The 23,201-nt window shown below is 41.1% G+C and overlaps 1 protein-coding gene across 14 annotated transcripts in view; it reads left to right on the forward strand.

Annotated features, from left to right (window-relative positions):
* Window positions 1–23,201, forward strand: part of LOC105008064 — a 74,394-nt gene that overhangs the window by 21,114 nt on the left and 30,079 nt on the right. For 11 of the 14 annotated variants that reach the window (XR_004576450.1, XR_004576449.1, XR_004576448.1 and 8 more), the window contains exons 2-9: window positions 12,841–12,989; window positions 18,960–19,029; window positions 20,825–20,884; window positions 20,966–21,010; window positions 21,165–21,278; window positions 22,044–22,155; window positions 22,261–22,281; window positions 22,443–22,475. Coding sequence is in view for 11 of the 14 variants with exons in the window: in XM_034295323.1 (XP_034151214.1) it covers window positions 12,841–12,989; window positions 18,960–19,029; window positions 20,825–20,884; window positions 20,966–21,010; window positions 21,165–21,278; window positions 22,044–22,155; window positions 22,261–22,281; window positions 22,443–22,475 (604 nt within the window). In the remaining 3 variants the exon portion in view is untranslated. The remainder of the gene's footprint in view (window positions 1–12,840; window positions 12,990–18,959; window positions 19,030–20,824; window positions 20,885–20,965; window positions 21,011–21,164; window positions 21,279–22,043; window positions 22,156–22,260; window positions 22,282–22,442; window positions 22,476–23,201) is intronic. The other 3 variants (XM_034295320.1, XM_034295325.1, XM_034295327.1) reach the window with 2 other exon arrangements.

Consider the following 23,201-nt stretch of genomic DNA (forward strand, 5'->3'; position numbering starts at 1 on the left):
CTATGATACAGGACACATGGTTCGGCGTATTTTAATATTCATAGTTTTATATTCATCAAAACTGTGAACATAATCCCCAACAAGGGAGAAAAACAGGAACATTTCCAGTTTGACTATCATTCTGATTGATACACCTAATGTGTAAATAGTGGAAGTAAAGTCAGAAATATATATTTCTCTCTCATTTCACAGCACCCATCCCAACATACACACATGGGTCCCAGTCTAAAATAGCAGGATGAAATGAAAAGTGACAGTTTTTATTTAAACTACACATTTACTTTGTTGAAACTCCCTTGAAAAGTCTGCAAACTTAATTAATGTAGCAATTTTCAAAACACAGTTACAAGTGCTTTTCAGAACCCAGAGGGAAAGAGATCAGGGCTAAGACAATCACAAACACAAGGACATAATGTAAAGATAAACTTCATTATACACAAGCTCACAAACCCAGTGTAAGGCAAAGGAGACCAACATTTGGATTCCTGGAGACACACCATGAGGCTAGAGTTCATGAAACACAAACAGAGGTATTTACAGACCCACCAACACTTACAGCAGTATTCACATAAAATGTGACAGACCACTGTTTTCAGGCAGTTTTAAGCCATTGCTTTCAGTTTCAGTGTTAATCTTGTCAGAATGATGACAGATAGGACATAAAGATACTATGTGTGATGAGTAAGGTTAAAGTACAGATATAAAGCTTAGAATTAGTTTTGGGATGCTGGAATTTAGGATTAAAGTCTTGAATTGTCGTGGAACCACACACATGCACACGCTCTAAAACCCCTGAAAGAGGACAGTTCTTCCTCATGCTCCCTTTCTGCAGTTCAAGAGAGATGAGTTTGGTAATGTGGTGCAGCCTTATTTTGAGAAACACAGACACAACCAATGACAAGTCAGAATGATGGTTGTCAATGCCAAACTGAGTCTCCTCAATGTGTTCCCTAAGCAGAAAAACATCCTCCGTACCAATCTCCTCCCGGACGATGTCTGTGACTGTCGACACCTGGCATTGGTGAAGCTTGGCGGATCACCCTCTCTGCAGCACTCAGCACCTTATTAAAATAATAATTTAAAAAAATACATTATATTTATATAGTGCTTTACACAGGTGAGACACCACAACGAACCATCAGGCGGCGGAAGATGGCCTGGAAGTGCCGATGGATTGTTATTCCAGCCTCTTTATATGGAAAACAGGCACACAATACATACATTACAAACCATTCTACTATCAGATGTTCTGTTGCCTTTATTTTAAGTGGGGTGGGTATGGGGTATGAGACATGAGAGGTAACTTACTTTTTTTAGGGTGAATTACACATGAATAATACACAGTGTTGGGCAAGTTACTTGGAAATTGCAGTGAGCTAAGCTATTAGTTACTCTGTCATGAATAAAGCTTCACTACACAAAAGCTACCACCCAGTCAAATGTAGCAAGCTAAGTAACAGAAACACAGCAGTAGGCTAGTTCATTACATAGGAAGCTACTTTAAGTTGTGCTAATTTCACATGACAAGAAAAGTAGCTTGTGTGGCCAAGCTACTTGGTAAATAAAGGAGTTTCTACTACTGAAAAGTTACCTTATTCTGGAAATAGTGAAGCTACCACCAAAATACTAAGTTACTAGCTAAGCTAGTACTGCCCAACAATGATAATACCGTCTTTTATTTATATAAATATATAATTAGCTGGCCAATGTTATACCAGTAATATTTGCTTTATTTCTACAATAGCATTCTTGAGTCAGTTGTAATCCAAGTCAGTGTTATAGAATATGACTTATCAAGTCTCAGTTCGCTGGGTGAACACCGGCTGGTGCAGTAAACATAGCCTAGCTAGCTGGATACGATTTCAGTACAGTAATATCAAAGATCCTTGCTCCTTCTCAACTCTCTGGTAATATTCTAGTCACAAAATACAACCAATAATACGGTAATGTTAAATCTTACTTGTGAAAAGTAATCCCCCGAGCCCTGCTTTCGATGGTCCGCCGATATGAGCAGTATGCTCCACAGTGCTCTGGCATCGTTGCTTCTGCTGCTACGCAACTAGGAGTATGACCGGTCAAAGATGGCGGCCGTATTTCTCGCGCCCCAGCAGCCAATGCGGCGTCTACTCTTTATTATGTCTATGGTTGTAACAATGCATGTAATTTTAAAATAAAATCAAGATAATAAATTTGGAAAAAAGAAGAGGTGTACCTTTCAGAATAGAGGTAATGGAACACACCAGACTTGTTTTTAGATCTCATAGGGATATTGAGCTATTAAAAAAAGAGTGGTTTTGAAAGATACATTCCTGTAAATTCACCAAAATCGAAAATCCTGGTTAAGATGGAATAGTGTCCTAATTTTTGGCAAACAAATCATAATTTTTGGACTTAATCTGCTTGTAATCCGTGTTCGGTTAGGGAAACATTGACAGATTTCCGCATGTGCCCTTTTTGGTTTTCTACTGAGAAATCGGGAAATGAGGATAGTAAATTTAGGCGCGGAAAGGGGGGGGGGGGGGGGGGGGGGCTGTGGAACAGGTTGTGTTACTTTTATTTACATCAAGCGTGGTAATGTTTTATCAACTATACCCGTGAGTCTCATCTCATAATGCCTCTTGGAGCTTGGCGTGCGCTAGGCTCAGGTCTATAGTGCACATTGTGTTTATTTCATTAAAGTCTACATGGTGTGGTTAATGCAGTCATTCAGATAACTGAACATTGTGTACAGGTCAGTTTTGTAGGTTGCATTGGAAGCGTTAACAGCATATTATGATCTGGCCATCTAACTAAGGCTATCCAACGTGGGTTGATGTTTTTCTCTCTGAAATACACAAGGCCTTGTATTTCTAAGCTACTAGTCATGAATTTGTATTTGATGGATAGTTACTTGCATTGTATGAATGCAGTTACAGGGCAAACCACTAATGTTCTGTATCAACATGCCTTGAATCATATAAACTAACTCATATACACAGGAAATTCATGTAATCCTGAAAGGCTTTTACTTATTGGGCCTTTTCAGAAAATTACAATTAGATTACAAAATTCAAAAGTTTTGGATGGAAGAGGAAATCTGTAAGACCATGAATTGGGCTCCAAAGGCTTTTATCATAATGCCTTGTGTATGTTTAAGTAGAGCAACTAGTACTGTAGCAGTTGTCACATTGATATTATTCATTAAGGCCACATAGGAGGTATTGAATGTAGAGACACACAGCCTATCTAGTACCTACAGACAACAAACTGATAAATTAAATGGAAAACCTAAAGAAATCAAGGGTTCATGTACTGCAACCCCACTATACAAGTGTACTTAATTATACAATCCTACAATACAGGTGTACTTAATTATACACTCCTACAATACAGGTGTACTGAATGATACAATCCTACCATACAGGTGTACTGAATGATACAATCCTACAATACAGGTGTACTGAATTAAAAAACCCTACCATACAGGTGTACTGAATGATACAACCCTACCATACAGGTGTACTGAATTATACAATTAAGCAATTAACAACCTATCATGCTCTGTAGCATATATTTTGAATGAATGGTATTCCATCCCTCCAATAGTTTCAGAGACTTGCAGAATCCATGCCAAGGTGCATTGAAGCCATTCTGGTGTCTCGTGGTGGCCCAACACCTTAATGAGATACATTTAGTTTTTGTTTTTAGATAGATGACAAATTACAGGAAAAACCTCTGTAATGAGGAGTTTTCTTTCATATTAAACTGTTATAATAACAAGTGAATTGCTAAGAAAATCTAAATACATGCATTTGCTGGTCATTGCTTTTAGGATAATCCTATGATCTTTTTGTTTATTGTTGGACACTGTGAATGGAAATAGAAAGAATAGTCAACAGTGTACTCCAGGACTAGAATAGCTCTGAACAGGAAGATAACTACAGTGATGCAATGATTGCAACAACTGGATTGATGATTGGATCGATGATTGGAAAATAATCGCTCCTTCGAGCCAATGTCTCCAAACAGTCAAGGCGTTAAACACAGTCAACAGCTCCCTATCACCGACGCCATAGTTGCGCTCTGCCTCACTGAGCTTCCGCGAGTTAAAAGCGCAGAGGCGACGCTTAGGAGGGGTACCTGATAGTTGGGACAACACAGCACCTATCCCTACCTCTGAGGCATCCACCTCCACTATGAACGGCAGTGACGGGTCGGGGTGAGCCAAAACCGGGGCAGAGGTGAACATTCTCTTAAGGGTGCGAAATGCCTCGTCTGCCTTGGCCGTCCAGGTGATCTGGCTCGGCCCACCCTTCAATAAGGAAGTGATAGGAGCTGCCACCTTGCCGAAGCCCCGTATAAACCTACGGTAGAAATTGGCAAACCCAATGAACCGCTGTACCGCCTTAACCGTGGTAGGAACGGGCCAATTACGCACGGCTGACACACGATCAACTTCCATTTCCACCCCACCGGCGGAAATTCGAAACCAGAGGAAGGAGACGGCTCGCTGGAAGAATGCGCACTTCTCTGCTTTAACGTACAGGCCATGCTCCAACAGTCGCTTCAGCACCCTGCGAACGAGAGACACATGTTCAGCACGCGTAGCGGAATACACGAGGATGTCGTCGATGTAAACCACAACTCCGCGCCCCAGCATGTCCCTAAACACATCGTTCACAAAGGACTGAAACACTGCCGGGGCATTCATCAACCCATACGGCATCACCAGGTATTTGTAGTGCCCCGTGGTGGTGCTGAAGGCCGTCAACCACTCGTCTCCCTCTCGGATTCTCACCAAGTTGGACGCGCTTCTGAGTTCCAGTTTCGTGAAGAAACGCGCACCATGCATTGACTCGATGTACTGGGAAATAAGGGGGATGGGATATGAATAACGGACTGTCAGTTTATTCAGCGCCCTGTAGTCAATGCATGGACGCAAACCCCCATCCTTCTTCTTCACGAAAAAGAAACTCGAGGAGGCGGGCGAGGTGGAACGGCGGATCTGCCCCTGCCGCAGGGATTCGGCCATGTAGGTCTCCATCGCTGCCGTTTCAGCCTGCGACAGGGGATACACATGACAATAAGGCGGCACAGCGTCCCCCTTTAGATTTATAGCACAATCCCCGGGTGGATGTGGTGGCAAACGACTTGCCATGGCCTTAGAAAAAACCAGCGCTAAATCCGGCATATTCCGGGGGTATGCGCACTGCGGAGACACTGTCTGGACTTTCCACCAAGGTCACACCTACGGAAACACCTAGACACCTCTCCTGACACCCCTGAGACCACCCTGTCAATACTCTCTGCGACCAGGAAATAGTCGGGTTGTTTCCCGACAACCAGGGAAGACCCAGCACCACAGGGAAAGCAGGTGAGTGGATTACATGGAATTCAATTAGTTCAGTATGGGCGTGCTGTACGGTCATCGTGATGGGGACCGTGACGTGCTCAACGAGACCAGTGCCTAGTGGTTTGCTGTCTAAGCCCGTAATGGACCTAGGTTGAGACAATGGCACCAGCGGAATGCGCAGTTTCCGTGCGTAACCGCTGTCCATAAAATTCCCAGCTGCGCCTGAGTCTACGAGCGCCTTACACTGAGATTAGCAAGAAAATCAGGGAAGGCCACCAAAAGTGTCTTGTGCTTCGCAGAGAGACCTGAAAGTGTGTGTGGTCTACTCACCTGACTCGGTGTAGGGGTGTCAGGCTTCCTCTGCTCGGCCCTTTCTCGCTGGAAACAGTGGGAGGCAGAGTGTCCCTTCCTCCCACAAAAGGAACACTCCCTAGACCGCACCGTCTCCCTTCGTGCAGCGCCTCCCACTTCCATGGGTTCAGGTCTGGCGACGGGGTGTACCGGAGGGGGCTGATCATTCCCGGTGCGTCCTCGGGTGGCTAGCAGATTGTCTAGCCGGATCGCCATGTCGACGAGCTGGACGAATGTCAACATGGAGTCCCGGCATGCCAGCTCCCTACGGACGTCAGGCTGTTAGTGGCACCGGAAATGATCAATAAGTGCCCTCTCGTTCCAGCCCGACCCCGCCGCCAGGGTCCTGTACTCCAGGGCGAAGGCCTGTACGCTCCTTGTCCCCTGCCTGAGGTCCACGAGACGCTCGCTGACCTCCCTGCCGTCGGGCGGATGATCGAACACGGCCCGGAAGAGGCCGACGAACGCCCCGTAATGGGCCAACTCCGGCCCGTTAGCGGACCAAACGGAGTTGGCCCAGTCTAACGCCTTGCCCCTCAGGCAGGAGACAAGGGCCGAGACCTTCTCCCTATCTCCCAGGTGAGGGCTGAGGGAGGCGAAGTAGAGCTCCAACTGGAGCAAAAACCCAGAGCACTGGGCAGCGTCTCCGCTGAATCCCTGAGGAAGGCTCAGTTGAATGGTCCTCCTCGGCGACGGTGGAGACGATGGCAGGGGCACTCCAGCCGGGTCTTGTGTCGGGGGTTGCTGCTCAGATGGCAGCCTCGCCTCCAACCGCCGCATAGCTTGGACCATCTCTGTCACGGCCTCCCCCAGGGACGCGATCATGTTCCCATGCTGGAGAATCAGGTCGCTCCCCGCTGACTCCATTCGGTCGGTGTGGTATTCTGTAATCGGTGTTGTCGAATTGCATGAATAAGGAGCCAAACGCAGGGAGGTAGTTTCAATATCTCTATTTTCTTATCTCAAAAAGGACACGCGTAAAAAACCCAGAGTGCACAGGTGCAAAACAAGCGTGCAAACAGCTTCACAATTAATAACACCAAACATAGAACAATACCACACAAAGACAGCCGGAAACACAGGAACTTATATATGCGATCTAATGAGGGAATGGACACCAGGTGTGTGCAATAACAAGACAGGACAGTGCCGTGGGAGGAGGAGCGGCGTGACTAGAAGGCCGGCGATGACGTGCGCCGAACACCACGTCGAGAGGGGTGGCGCGCGTCCTCCACGCGCATCCTCGTTACAGTAACTGTGATTTCTGCAGTGACATACAGATGGTAGAGTCAGTTAATTAGTTGTTGGCAAAGATCAGTGCAGGAAAGGAGACTATACAAATCATAAACAAAACACAAAAAGTCAACAGAAATAGTTGGTGGAAGTGTGTCTATTTTCATTCCATACATTTAAATGAATCCATGCTGTAAAAAATCAGGCTGTTCTGGAAGCAAAAAACGGTACTATCCGATATTAAATAGGTGTGCCTTATAAAGGGGCCCCAATGTAAATGCAGGCAATAAATTAGATGTAGAAGAATATTGAAGGTGTTACTTTCTGTAGATGTTAGTGTTCTTAATTGAGAAAATAGTTAAGTCTTTTATGTCAGAATACAGGAGGAGGTCAAACCAATGGTTATTTGCCAACCAGATCCCCTTAGACCCCAACAGAGCAACTGTGTGTGTGTGTAAAACTCTTCACACAACCCTGAGTGATGTCCTCTGTGCCCTTAAACAGGGTTAGGGTCAACTTTTTCTTTGACTTCCTAACTTAGGGCTTGTTTCCAAGACAGTTTAACATTTGAAGATTTGAGACTCCAAAGTATTCTGTTGTGTGAACTTGCAGTTATTGGTGCCTCGATAAGCTATCTTCTGAGCTAGCATGCACCACATTTTTGATCAAGCCCCCTCAGAAGTCTGTATCAGATTTTTGAACAGTGCACATGTATATTGCTCCATTTTCCACTGTGTAGTGCGTCTCCAACATGTTGGAGTGAATTTAAAGGCTATGGAAGTGATTATGCAAACTAAGATAAGTTCATCTGGTGTCAATTTAAAGGCTATGGAAATGATTATGCAAACTAAGAAGTTCATCTGGTGTAAATTTAAAAGCTATGGAAATGATTATGCAAACTAAGAAACGTTTATTTGGTGTTTTATTCTCTCTCTTGTTATGTGAATTAATAATTAAAAAATGTAGGTTTAAGTTAGTTCTATTGTGCATTTTGTTAAACTGACTTTGAATCAATTTCATGACTATAATATTTCATGAATATTCTAATGCATTAACATCATGTAAAGTTTGAATATTTTGTTAGACACCATTAACTATTGTGTTAAACTGAGTAATGTTTCTTATTACCTTTACCTCCACCACGAATAGTATCTATGAACTGTTAGCTTTTGCCACTGGCCGTTTTAAAAGCTTATTAGCCAGTAATATATTGATAACACCATTACGTATTGTTTTAAGCTTTGTAACGTTTCTTATTAATTTTACTACCACCACAAATAGCAATCTATTAACTGTATGGCTTTTGCCACTGGCTGTTTTAACAAGTGAAAAGACAAGAGAATCGTGTAGCCAGCGAAATGTTTGACTATCCTGAAGAAATCCTAAAACATAAATCTACCAGAAATAGTCGCAATATAACAGTAAACTAGTGATGGCCGTTCTTCTAGCAGCAGGATATTATGCTGGCAGCTCTAACTCAGATTTTTTTTTTCAAAACAAATGCCATCATTGAACTATATAAGGCAATATAACAATACAGTCTGTCAATCTAGATTGTCATTTTATGTTTAATGTACGTTTCAATGTTCTTGTCTGTAGTTTATTTTTATTTTTTACAAACTAGATTGTTAACTAAATGGCCTAATACGTTTCAATTATGGCTTTTATTGTGATAATGAAAATCTGATCTGTTGTTCCACAGTCCGCGTCTCTAACGACTACGCTATTTAACAAGGGGTACTCAATCAGGGACGGACTCACTCACTCACTCAATAAGAGACATTCACTCTTCTAGGCCGACTCCGCTTATGTAGCCCGGCAAAATGTGGAAAAGTGGCAATAAAGGGCCAACACTTATTATTGTACATTTTATAAATACTTGGCAAAAGATCTCCATACTAATCCAGGAATTGATTTTGAGATATGATGTGTCTGTAGTATCTCCGTCTGTAAGGGGTGGTAGGAAAAAAGTTGAAACCTTGTATCTGTCCAGTTATGTCCTCAACGGTGCTCTGCACATGGGCATCACCGTTTAGGCAATCTCGATCTTGAAGTGGACAATTTTCTTCCCAATAGGGTGGCCTCTTCTGATGACCCTGTTGAACATGACTCTAATAGGATGCTTATAAGGGATGAGACAGATAAGTTGCAAGTCACACCCAGTTGACTACATTTAAATGGAAGCCCCCAATGGAAATGTCAATGCTCAAACAGATTATTTCACAAATAAGACCTCTTTCTAGGGTGCAAGTTATGAAGGTAGCTAGCGTCATTAGCGTTAGCAACTTAGCTATCAAACAAACAGCATTTTTTAAATGAACAGCAAACAAGTTAATGTAAAATAAACTGTTATTTAATGCTGATTTAGCAACATATATTAAGTCAGAATGAGTAACAGGCGGATAGTTAATGTCTGTAACTCAGTGTGTAATTCTGTTGAGGGCTAAAGGAGTGAAAATTAAATGAATAAATATATACACCGTTCAAAAGTTTTGGGGACACTTAGAAATGTCCTTGTTTTTGAAAGTTATATTTATACATTAATATAACATCGAATTGATCAGCAATACAGTTCAGAAATTGTTAATGTTGTAATGACTATTGTAGCTGGAAGTGGCAGATTCTTTATGGAATACCTATATAGGCGTACAGAGGCCCATTGTCAGCAACCATGACTCCAGTTATCCAATGGCATGTTGTTTGCCAAGCCTAGTTAATCATTTTAAAAGGCTTATTGATCATTAAAAAAAAACTTTTGCAATTATACTGGCACAGCTACAAACTGTTGTGCTGATTAAAGAGGCAATAACACTGGATTAGGGTTAGTTGAGTATCTTGAGCCTGTAATCAAACTTCTGAAACTCATTTCTCTATTCTTGTTCAAAGAAATGAAAGATATTCCATGCAAAAATAGCACTCCCTTCACAGAACAGTGCCAACTGTCTCTAACCAAAAATAGGAGTGGGAGGCCCCGGTGTACAACTGAGCAAGAGGACAAATACATTAGAGTGTCTAGTTTGAGAAACAGATGCCTCACAGGTCCTCAACTGGCAGCTTCATTAAATAGTTCCCGCAAAACACCAGCCTGAACGTCAACAGAGAAGAGGCGATTTCAGGTGTTGGAGCCAATTTACTCCTACAACAGGGGAATGACCCAAAGCAGTGATCCAAACTAGAAGCAGTCAGCTGGTATTCTGTCTATAATGGTATGGCCAGCACAGTCACCAGATCTTAACCCTACTGAGCTGTTGTGGGAGCAGCTTGACCGTATGGTATATAAGAAGTGCCCATCAAGCCAATCCAACTTTTGGGTAGTGCTTCAGAAAGCATGGGGTGAAATCTGTTCAGATTACCTCAACACATTGACAACTCTAAAGGTCTGCAAAGCTGAATGGAGTGTTAGATTCTGTCAATTTTTGATCCATGAACAAAATGAATGCAACCGGGAGTCAGGGGAGAGCCTTTATTCAGCAAGAGGTTTACGATGACAACCTTCCATAGTTTTTTCATTTTCATTTTTTCCAAATAATTACAACGTAAACGCAGTCATTTATACCAGGACACACAGGACGTGGTCAGTGTTCATAGCCAACCATTACACAGACTATTATAAGAAATAATTTATCTTACTAATTACCCTTGTATGGCGTATTCCAACCTATGACCCAAGGGTCTATTCAGAGAGTCCTATGACAGTCACATACACAGTTCCTAGCAGGTGGTATGGACAGGGTGTTTGGGACCCATCAGTAATGGGACATCACATTTCCTACCTAGTGTCCTCCATACAGAGATAGTTAGTACTCTCATACATTGTGTCAAGCTCAATTGAATTACTTTTCATGCTCAATATCTCTCAGGAGGGTTCTTTGACGAATGCAAAGTTTGAAGGACACATATTTCAATAGAAAATGATTATTTCTAACCTTGACAATGACTGAATTTCCTACTCAAACTTATTTCATCTTTGTTTTCATGTTACTGTGATGATTACACGTGCCCTTCTTTTTTTGAGCAGTGTATTTTATAATGCCACTTTTAAAAGTAGTGGTATGATATTTCATAGCAGTACAACCCTGTTCCAAAAAGTTGGGACGCTGTGTAAAATGCAAAAAAAATATACGGAGCCATGCTGTTTTACTATGGAGCCATGCTGTTGTAATACGTGCAGAATGTGGTTTGGCATTGTCCTGCTGAAATAAGCTAGGCCTTCCCTGAAAAAGACATTGTCTGGATGGCAGCATATGTTGCTCCAAAAGCTGCTTGTATTGTTCAACATTTATGGTACCTTCACTGAAGTACAAGTCACCCATGTGCACTAACGCACCCCCAAACCATCACGGATGCTGGCTTTTGCACTGAGCGCTGTAAACAAGCCGGATGGTCCCTTTCCTTTTTAGTCATTCATGATTCCCAAAAACGTTTTCACATTTTTATTGATCAGACTGCAGGACAGTTTTCTAAAAATTAGCTCGAGCCCAGAGAAGGTGGCGTTTGTCCTGGATCGATAGAATATGGGCATGAGAAACTAAACTGATTACCGGTTGCATTAATTCTGTTCATGGATCAAAAGTGGATCTTGTTTATACCTGGTTTCTTCTTTGCATGGTAGAGTTTTAACTTGCATTTGTGGATGCAGCGGCATAGTGTTCACAGACAATGATTTTTGGAAGTGTTCCGAAGTGTAACGTTGATGATGAGATCCTCTTTGCAATATTACATTGAGAAACGTTATTCTTAAACTGTCGCACAATGTGCCCACACAGTCTTTCACATAGTGGTGAACCTTTCCCAATCCTCACTTCTGATAGACCTATCCTCTCTGGTATTATCTTTTAATACCCAATTATCTTACTGACCTGTTGCCAATTGACCTAATTAGTTGCGTGCTATTCCACAAGGTTTTGTTTTTTAGCATTATATAACTTTTCCTGTCTTTCTGTGCCTCTGTCCCAAATGTTTTGAAACGTGTTGCTGGTGTCAAATTCAAAGAAGGCATATATTTTTCAAGAAACAATTAAATGTCTCAGTTTCAACATGTGATGTGTTGTCTTTGTACTACCATACCCCGTTTATAACCTGCACCATAAATGTTCTAGCTTTTTGTGTATACAAATCCAAGTATAAACCGCAGCCAAATACAAACATTTGCCTGGAGAATTATGACACGTACATACATTGTACATTAATATTAAACATCTGTCACATGGCTCTACCAAAATAAATTTTTTGAAGAATAAAATGTTTTTGAAAATCCTGTAATGCCAATTTGATGCTATTTGCAATAATTGAGTTTCTGAGACCTCTATGTTGTCAAGCAATCATCTGTGAAATTGTTTGCTGGTGGAAACGGTTTAAAAAATTTAAACTTGTGTATTAGCCGCACCCATGTATTAACCGCTGTGGTTGAAAAAAATATCTAAATCTGTGTACATGTATAAACCGCGGTTTATAAAGGGGGAATTACTGTATTTTCTATTGAATATAGGGGTTGAATGATTTGCACATTATTGCATTCTGTTTTTATTGATAATTTATGCTGATTTAATATAGGGTTTAAATGAATTGTACTTCATTGCGTTCTGTTTTTATTAGCATTTAATGCACCGTCCAAATGTTTTTGGAAACAGGGTTTCTGTTGTCAAAATGAAATTCATGTATTAATGACTAATGGGAAACAGGTGTGAAATTATGGCACAAGACAATCCAGCCTTGTCTCATTGGAATATTTAGACTATTTTATGTAAATGTATGGCACCCGTTTTCATATGATATGTTACGTTATTTTAGGTTACATTATAATGCACTACCAAAATGTATAATACCTGATGTCCACCAAATACGTAAGAATTTAGAATACGTAATTTTTGTCTGATGTCCTGTATGTATTTTTTTCGTACTTCATCCACATTTTCTTTTGCAAGGCAGTACGGTTGGAAGCTGGGAGGAGAAGATTATCTTTGCAGTCTCTAGAGAACCTGCTCTCTACGACCAAAGTGCATATTGCTATGGACATCAATGCCAGAAATGCTGCCTGGAGCAAGATTGCTACCACGGTTGGGTTATCTGCACAGTTGAGTGTGATACTAAAATTTGCTGGGGTTAAGTAGTCGCTGGTGATTCAGCTAAGCTAGAGCAGAATGGTTTGCTTTGTATAGTAGTGTGATACATAGCTAGCTAACTGTTGTTGTTAGCTATCTACTTTACCTGTTTTTGAGTTAGTTAGGCTACTGTAGCCACTTTAATTATTTTATTTAGCAGATTATCAATGTTTGCCTGCCCAATGTAGATTTGACATTGTAAATAATATAACATGAACCTGCCATTGTTTGACTAGTTCGCTATGGTAATGCTATGTGCCACTCGGTGCCACATTCTCCTTTCATTGGGAACTTGAACTTCCGTCGTACAACCACAAAAGTAAAACCATGCACAAGTTGAAGATATTGAACGCATGTGTTACACTAAACGCACCACAATGCAGCATCACATTGGAAACATACCTTTTCAGATTGCTCTACTGAAAACGAATGACTTCCAGCACAACGCAACAAGTTTGACCCATCAGGCCTAATACATTACATATTGGCTAAAACGTAACACGTTACGAATGCTCTTAAAATGTATCATATGTAACGAATGTGAGACAAATGTATCATAAGTTTCCAACCGGCGAAATTGAGCTCTGCCGGGTGGGTCCTACCCACTGCCCCATACAGGGATAACAGATTTGGAGGGTTGAGTAATGGCCTAACCAAGGTTTTTACTATATGTAAATGCATTTTACTTTAGGTATCACAGCACTGGGGCTAATGTTTGGATTACGATTAGGTATCAAAGCACTGGGGTTAAGGTTAGAGTTAAGGTTTGGGCTAAGGTTAGAAAATGAAAAAGGTTAAGGTTTGGTTAGGGTTAGGTATCACAGCACTGGGGTTAAGGTTAGGGTTAATGTTAGGGTTATGGTTAGAAAGAAAATCACTTTATTACAGTGACCTTGTTGTAGCACCACAACTCACCGGCCTTAACAGAAAGTTTCTATTTGGAACAGTGGATAATGCACCTGAGTGTGGATGTGGGTTCAAAACACTGCCTGCCAATTGCAACAAAAGAAATTTGATTATTACTCTAACATTACTTCACCTAACTTAATACACCAATCAGCCATAACATTATGACCACATTAACCACTGTCAAAAGCACCTACAATGAGCATCAGAACTGGACCACAGAGCAATGGAAGAAGGTGGCCTGGTCCGATGAATCACATTTTCTTTTACATCAGGGGAATGGTTGGGTGCGTGTGCATCGCTTACCTGGAAAACACATGGGACCAACTATGGGAAGAAGGCAAGCCGGCAGAGGCAGTGTGATGCTTTGGGCAATGTTCTTCTGGGAAACCTTGGGTCCTGCCATTCATGTGGATGTTACTTTGACACATACCACCTACCTGAGCATTGTTGCAGACCATGTGCACCCTTTCATGGCAACGGTATTCCCTGATGGCATTGGCCTCTTTTAGCAGGATAATGCGCCCTGCCACAAAGCAAAAATGGTTAAGGAATGGTTTGAGGAACACAACAACGAGCTGTGTTCCTCAACTCGTTGTTGAGGAGTATAAGGTATTGACTTGGCCTCCAAATTCCCCAGATCTCAATCCAATCTAGCATCTGTTGGATGTGCCAGACAAACAGGTCCGATCCATGGAGGCCCCACCTCGCAAATTACAGGACTTAAAGGATCTGCTGCTAACGTCTTGGTGCCAGAGACCACAGCTCATCTTCAGAGGTCTAGTGGGGTCCATGCCTCGACGGGTCATGACTGTTTTAGCGGCAAAAGGAGAACCTACACAATATTAGGCAGGTGGTCATAATGTTATGGCTGATCGGTGTGTGTATATACAGCTCTGGAAAAAATTAAGAGACCACTCCTAATTTTTCTTAAATCAGCATCTCTACATGTATGTCAGCCATTCCATTCCTGTGTCTGTTAAATTCCAACACAGGCACACCTCATTTTACTTAATGAGGAACTGATTAGGTGATTACCTGAACCAAATCTAATTCAACGAGGAAAAGGATAAAAACCACTGTTGTGGCCATCACTATCCTATTGCAATAGGACCAGCTGGATGGCAACAAATGTGCAAGTAGTACCTCAAAGGTAATTTAAATTAAAAAAATACTATTCAGCATGACAAAAGAGTTGAAAAGAAAAGCGTTGAGTGAGGGAAATAATGATTAAATTCTGGCTTTACTGGCAGAGGGATACAATGGATGCTTCCATCCTTATAGCCTAGGCCATATTCATTTTCACTTAGGGGTGTACTCACTTTTGTTGCCAGCGGTTTAGACATTAATGGCTGTGTGTTGTGTTATTTTGAGGGGACAGCAAATGTACGCTGTTATAGAAGCTGTACACTTGCTACTTTACATTGTAGCAAAGTGTCATTTCTTCAGTGTTGTCACATGAAAAGATATAATCAAATATTAACAAAAATGTGAGGGGTGTACTCACTTCTGTGAGATACTGTATATAGAATCCTGACTGGCTCCAGCATGGGACATTCTTCTACTCTCCCCTACTTTTAAGGAAACACCACCACTAGACATTGGGACATATCGCGACTCACAAACCTCAGAATTGTAACAACACCTAACCTGCTGTGCTAACATGTCACTGGAGTACAGATTGTGACTGGCAATGATTCCAGCCTCTCACTTTTAACAAGTGAAAGACATTAGGATATTTTGTAACTTTTACCCTGTAACCCCTCCCATTACACCTGTTTTTCAACCCCCCCGCCCATTAACCCCTCCTTATTTTTCCTTCCCCTCATGTTTATTCAGCCACAGCGTATACCAGTAATTCTTTATATTTTTTAAATACAATAAATACAGTATTTTACAATGAATGTGTACAATTGAACAGATGTACAATTGCTGAAGTAGCGTAAACAAGTTTGACAAGAAAATGCATTTATGAAAATGCTTGTCCCCTTACAAATTGGGACACATTACTAAAAACGGCAGTATAATTAAAGATAGTGCAAATAGTTACGTTTAAAGTGAAAATGCTTGCTTGCAGCTTCCCACACAGAAATACAAGAATAGAAAGTTCTCAAAAGGACACTGGCGGACAAACGTTTGGAATCATTTACATATTTTGCTGTTCTGGAAGGAAATTTATATTTTTATTCACCAAAGGGCCGTTCAACAGAACAAAGACATTACTGATGGAAAAAAAATAGCACCATCACTAACTGAACAAGAAACCAGCAATAGAAAGTGTAGCCCACGTGGAAGGCTGTGTCATTAACCACTACACCATGGAGCTGTACATTTGCCAGGTGTCAGTATAGCCTCTTGTGTCTATCCTGAACAGACCCTCTTATGCCACTGGTCATTTTAATAGTTAATACAAAAGGTACATGTCATCTGGATAGGGAGCTTTTAAAAAAAGGTCAGGGAGCTATAAAAAAAAGGATTGTACAGAAGGATAAAATCATTTGAAAATGGCAAATCTAAGGGGAGTACCTAGACAAGGGAGGTCAGTGAACAAAAACTGGTTTTAGAGGTACTTGTCATCTGGATAGGAAGCTATTAAAACGTTAATTTTAATGTTAATTAGGTAATAGAGTTGTAATAATACATGTAATGTCTTAAAATAATACAGAACATTTTTTTTTGAAAATATATCTTTCATAGGAGAGGTAACAGAATACACCACACTTGTTTGTAAATCTCTAGCTCATATGGATAGTGAGCTATTAAAAAAGGATTGTAAATTTAAAAAAAAAAATATCCCCTGCTGATTTTGTACGTTTGCCCACTGACAAAGAAATTATCAGTCTATCATTTTAATGGTAGGATTATTTGAACAGTGACAGACAGAATAACAACAAAAAAATCCAGAAAAACCCGTCAAAAATGTTATAAATTGTTTTGCATTTTAATGAGTGATAATAAATATTCGACCCCTCTGCAAAACAAGACTCAGTACTTGGTGGCAAAACCCTTGTTGGCAATCACAGATGTCAGACGTTTCTTGTAGTTGGCCACCAGGTTTGCACACATCTCATGAGGGATTTTGTCCCACTCCTCTTTGGAGATCTTCTCCTAGTCATTAAGGTTTCGAGGCTGACGTTTGGCAACTCGAACCTTTCAGCTGCCTCCACAGATTTTCTACGGGATTAAGGTCGGGACACTGGCTAGGCCACTCCAGAACCTTAATGTGCTTCTTCTTGAGACACTCCTTTGTTGCCTTGGCCGTGTGTTTTGGGTCATTGTCATGCTGGATTACCCATCCAGGACCCATTTTCAATGCCCTGGCTGAGGGAAGGAGGTTGTTGGCCAAGATTTGACGGTACATGGCCTGGTCCATCGTCCCTTTGATGTGGTGAAGTTGTTCGGTCCCCTTAATAGAAAAACACCCCCAAAGCATAATGTTTCCACCTCCACATTTGACGGTGGGGATGGTGTTCTTGGGGTCATAAGCAACATTCCTCCTCCTCCAAACACGGCGACTTGAGTTGATGCCAAAGAGTTTGATTTTGGTCTCACCTGACCACAACACTTTCACCCATTTCGCCTCTGAATCATTCAGATGTTCATTGGCAAGCTTCAGATGGGCCTGTACATGTGCTTTCTTGAACAGGAGGACCTTGCGGGTGATGCAGGATTTCAGTCCTTCAAGGCGTAGTGTGTTACCAGACCATCCCTGACCCAACACCAACCCGGTCATGCTGGCTGATGTTGCAGGCATAATGTTTACCACAGCGTCTCCAGACTCTTTCACATCTGTCACATGTGCTCAGTGTGAACCTGCTCTCATCATGTAAAAAGAACGGGGTGCCAATGGCGGACCTGCCAATTCTGGTGTTCTCTGGCGAATGCCAATCGAGCTGCATGGTGCTGGGCTGTGAGCACAGGTCCCAGTAGAGGACATCAGGCCCTCATGCCACCCTCATGGAGTCTGTTTCTGACAGTTTGGCCAGAAACAAGCCCGCTGGAGGTAATTTTGTAGGGCTCTGGCAGTGCTCCTCCTGTTCCTCCTCGCACAAAGGAGCAGATACCGGTCCTGCTGCTGGTTTGATGCCCTTCTACGGCCCTATCCAACTCTTCTTGTGTAACTGCCCGTCTCCTGGAATTTCCTTCATGTTTTTGAGACTGTACTGGGAGACACAGCAAACCTTTTTTGCAACGATATGTGTGGATGTGCCATCCTAGAGGAGCAGGACTACCTGTGCAACCTGAATGAAATGCAGGTACCGCCTCATGCTACCAGTACTGAGAAGGACACTAGCAAAATGCAAAACTAGAGAAGAATTAATCAGGAAGGAGAGAGAAATTATCTGTGGCCACCACTTGCAAAACCATTCCCTTTTTTGGGGTTGTCTTGCTATTGCCTCTCAAGTGCACCTGTTGTCACTTTCATTTGCAACAAAACAGGTAACATTGATTCACAATCGCTTCCTAACTGGACAGATTGATATCCCTGCAGTTTGTGTTTCATATGTACAGATGTCGCTCATCAGTTTCCAGCGTGGGGGTGATCGTGACGTGGCAGGCTTCATTATACTGCGATTAAAAATTAAAAATAAGAAAAGCCACTGGGGCATCTGTGAAAACGTTGACAACCACCCAAAACTTGTGTGTTTGAAACCTGGCCTTTTTTACGTCTGCATCTGTTTTTATAGAGCCAGAATAAACATTGAAATGGGCAGAATATAGTTGACTACAATCCTAATCATGGATTGCTTTTTTGCAGTGTTTTATCCCATAATCTCCAACTGTCACGCAACCTCAAACTATGCTTTTAGCAGAGTCCACAATGTTGCAATATGCTGTCGAATGTCGGTCCAGTAGTTTAGGGACTGTCATAAAAGTGCAATATTTTATTTGTATTTTGTGACAACCTATTAATGACTACAACACATGCAGTTAATATCCATATACAGTAGCCTATGAAGCTCTCGGATGTTGAATAGATCTAAAAAATAGATGTCATAAATATGTTTACATTCTCTCCCTGTCACTCTGCCCAGGGGACATTCTGATGGTTACCAGGTCAACATGAACAGTGGGTTAATATGGATCTTTGGAGCCTGTCTGTCGGTGAGTTCTATATGTTTCCTCTCTCTGTGACACTCAGATGAGTAAAGACTGCTATTGCTTCCCAGAGGAACACATCTGATGATGACTAACCAATATACAGCTGGGCTCATAAGTTTGCATACCCTCGCAGAAACTGAAATTTTGGCATTTGGCATTTTAAAAATATGACTGATCATCAAAAGTTTACATACCCTTGAATGGTTGGCCTTTTTACAGACACACAGGGTGACACACACAGGTGAAAATGGCAATTAAAGGAGAATTCCCCACACATGTGGGATTTTAAATTGCATTGAGTATCTGTGTATAAATAGTCATTGAGTTTGTTAGCTCTCACATGCATGCACTGAGCAGGCTAGATACTGAGCCATGGGGAGCAGAAAAGAACTGTCAAAAGACCTGCGTAACAAGGTAATAGAACCTTATATGATATAATGGAGAAGGATATAAAAAGATATCCAAAGCCTTGCAAATGCCAGTCAGTACTGTTCAATCATTTATTAAGAAGTGGAAAATTCGGGGATCTCTTGATCCCAAGACAAGGTCAGTTAGACAAAGAAAGATTTTAGCCAAAGCTGCCAGAAGAATTGTTTGGGATACAAAGAAAAACCCACAGGTAACCTAAGGAGAAATGCAGGCTGCTCTGGAAAAAGACAGCGTGGATATTTCAAGGAGCACAATATGATTATACTTGAACAAAATGAGCTGCATGGTTGCCAGAGAGAAGCCTTTACTGCACCAATGCCACAAAAAGCCCGGTTATAATATGCCTGAGAATCCTTTACACACCTCACAGCTTCTGGCACACTCTAATTTGGAGTGTAATTTTGGTCACAACCATAAGCACTATGTATGGAGAGGGGTCAACAAGGCCTATAGTGAACAGAATACCATCCCCACTGTGAAGCATGGTGTGGGCTCACTGATGTGTTGGGGGTGTGTAAGCTCTGAAGGCACGGGGAATCTTTTGAAAGTGTATGGCAAGATGAATGCTGCATATTATCAGAAAAAAAAATTCTGCACGAAAGCTGCACATAGGACACTCTTGTACTTTCCGGCCAGTGGTTACAGCAGAAAAAGGTGAAGGTTCTGGAGTGGCCATCACAGTCTCCTGACCTTAATATCATCGAGCCACTCTGAGGAGTTCTCAAACATGCGGTTCGTGCAAGATGACCGAAAACCTGGCATGACCTGGAGACATTTTGCCAAGACGACTGGGCAGCTATATCACCTGCAAGCATTCAGGGCCTAATGAACAACTATTAAAAAGACTGCATGCTATCATTGATGCTAAAGAGGGCAATGCACAGTATAAAGAACTAAGGGTATTCAGACTTTTGAACAGGGGTCAGTTCACCCTGTCGCCAGTTTGTATTGTCCCTCTTTGGACCACTGTCGGTAAGTACTCACCAATGTTGACTGGGAGCCACCCACAAGCCTTTGTGTTTCCGAGACGCTCTGACCCAGACGTCTAACCATAAAAATGTGGCCCTTGTCAAAAAGTCGCTCCAGTCTTCACTCCTGCCCATTTCTCCTGCATCCAACATGTTCACTATAAGAACGTATTGTTCGATTAACATTATCTACCCAGACTTTGACATGTGGCCTTGTCAGGAGATGATCACCATAATTTGCTTCACCTGTGAGTGGTCATAAAGTTTTGACGGGCTCATCAGAGTATAGCTATTAGTGATTGTTATGATTATTTTACTCTGCCCACTGAACTTTCTAGTTAAAAAACAAGTAAATAAGGAACTTCACTGACCTGCTGTCTTTCCTCTTCCCTTCTATGCAGGTGTGTCTGTGGAGAGCCTGTCAATGTAATTGCCCCTATCAAACCTATTTGGAAAATATGGTAAATGACTATACTTTGTTTTAGTGCATTTTCATACATAAAATCATTGACTAACATGCTGCTTTTCTTTTTACCTTGAAGGTAGTTAAACTGCCGAAAAACTATTTGTTCTTTGTGAAGATAGAGGTGAGGGATCTATTCCATTCCATATCAATGTAAACTAGAAAATTGTATTCATGTAAATGGAATTTCATATTCACAAAATGTTGTTTAATAGTTAATGTTATGCAGGCCTTTTGTTATTTAAATTACATTTCAATCAATTCCATGTTTATTTCAGGATAAATCATGTTCCAGAAGTGTCCAAGATGCCCTTCACTTGCTCTACTGCCAAAACCAATCCTTATTCAACGATTCAGTCTTTTATCTACTGTCACAGTGCTTTAATGTAACGGTAGGTTATTGTCATTTTGTGTCTCTGTGTGTGTGCCAGACCTGTATTATAAATGTGTCATTAACAAAACATTAAAATAAGCAAGTATTATAAACACATAAATAAAATAAATAAACAAAATATACAGGCCTACACTTTCTAATAGCATACTCATCTCAAATATAATGTATTACCTATACACAGCTCAAAAAAATTAAGGGAACCCTGAAATCATACATCAGGTCTTGATGAAAGAAATATATTAAAGATGTAACAACGGTCAATGGAAACTAAAATCACCAACCGATTCGGGATTCAAACCCGGAAAGAAAATCAAAGTAAAGAATTTGTAATCACAGGCTGTTCCAACTCATAATGTGAGGAATGTCCTCCCATAGTCTGTGGTGCTACTTGGCGGTGTCGGATGCACTGATAAATAATGTCCCAGAGGTTCTCAGTTGGATTCAGGTCTGGGGAACGTGAGGGCCAGTCAATGGCATCAATGCTTTCATCATCTAAGAACTGCCTACACACTCAGGCTACATGAGGCCGGGCTTTGTTCTGTACCAGAAGGAACCCAGGGCCCACTGCACCAGTGTAAGGTCTGACGATGGGTCTGAGGATTTCATCCCTCAAATTTTTTGAGCAGTGTATTTTAAATAACAATGGTATGGATGTATGTGACTTCTGTTGCTCACATCCATGTCTGCTTCCATAATTATTAAAACCAATAAGGTTTGAAGTATTTCAGTGCTTCTTTCAACAATTTTTCATCCACTATAACAGAAATCTGATCTGTACTGTAATGACACATGCACCACATTTGACATGGACGCGGACATCTACCCTGTGGAAGACTTCACGTGTTTGGTTAAAAAGTCGATTAATGATTCAGAAAGTAGGTTTAAAATTAATTTGCTTCCCTGAACTATTACACACAAAAAAAATAATTTAAATAAATGTTAACTCCATCAACCCATTCTTATATATATTTCTTCTACAGATTGTACCTACCATAGTTTTGGTAAGAATTGTTGTGTCTGCTTTCCAGCTTTGGTGGTTGTGTATGTATGTGTACCTGTGTGTGTGTGTGTGTGTTTCTCAAAATCTTTTGCTTAAATTAAAAAAACTTGAAATAATGTAATTACATTTTTAACATTTTGTTCTCTGTTTTCATTTCTCTAGTTTCTTTAAAAACATGCTTATACCCTACGCAAGGTAATTGGGTGCATGAGCTCCCCGTCTGTCTGTAATGTGGGGGACTGATATCCCTGCAAATATAGTTAAATCTGGAAAAATAGCTCTTCAAAAGATTTGGTTGTGGGTCCCCAGTAGGGAACAATCAGTGTTTGGCTTTGGGGTTAGATTTAAGGATAAACATGAGCATTATTTAAGAACCAGGCTTAATTTCAGTTTAAGGAATTACCAGTTACGGTCTGGCATTAACTTTAGGCATACAAGTTAGGTTTTTTACATTAAGGATAAGGTTAATCTATGTGTACTATTTGCAAACCTAATTAAAGCTCTCGTCAATTAACATGATCATTTCAATCTGATTACACTCATAATATTACCAGTGTAGACATACATTCAGCTCCGGAAAAAATAAAGAAACCACTGCACCTTTTTATTTCCATTTCAAAAAAGTTGAAAGGGAAGGTTTTGAGTGAGGAACAGAAGCGTTCAATTTGCAGTGGTCTCTTAATTTTAACCCTACTGTTCATCACTCAAAACCTTTCTTTTCGACTTTTTTGGAAGGAAAGAAAAAGGTGCAGTGGTCTCTTCATTTTTTCCGGAGCTGTATATTATTAATGTTGTGGAGATTTAGTCCTATTTGTCTGAATGTTAATTTGTGAGAAAAATAGGTTTACGTAACATCTGTTATGTGCACTTAAGCTTAAAACCTAAAAAAAAATACAGAAAAAGGAACCAGTCAAGCCTAGT

The sequence above is a fragment of the Esox lucius genome, chromosome 11 (assembly GCF_011004845.1).
Source record: "Esox lucius isolate fEsoLuc1 chromosome 11, fEsoLuc1.pri, whole genome shotgun sequence".
NCBI classification, from domain to species: Eukaryota; Metazoa; Chordata; class Actinopteri; order Esociformes; family Esocidae; genus Esox; species Esox lucius.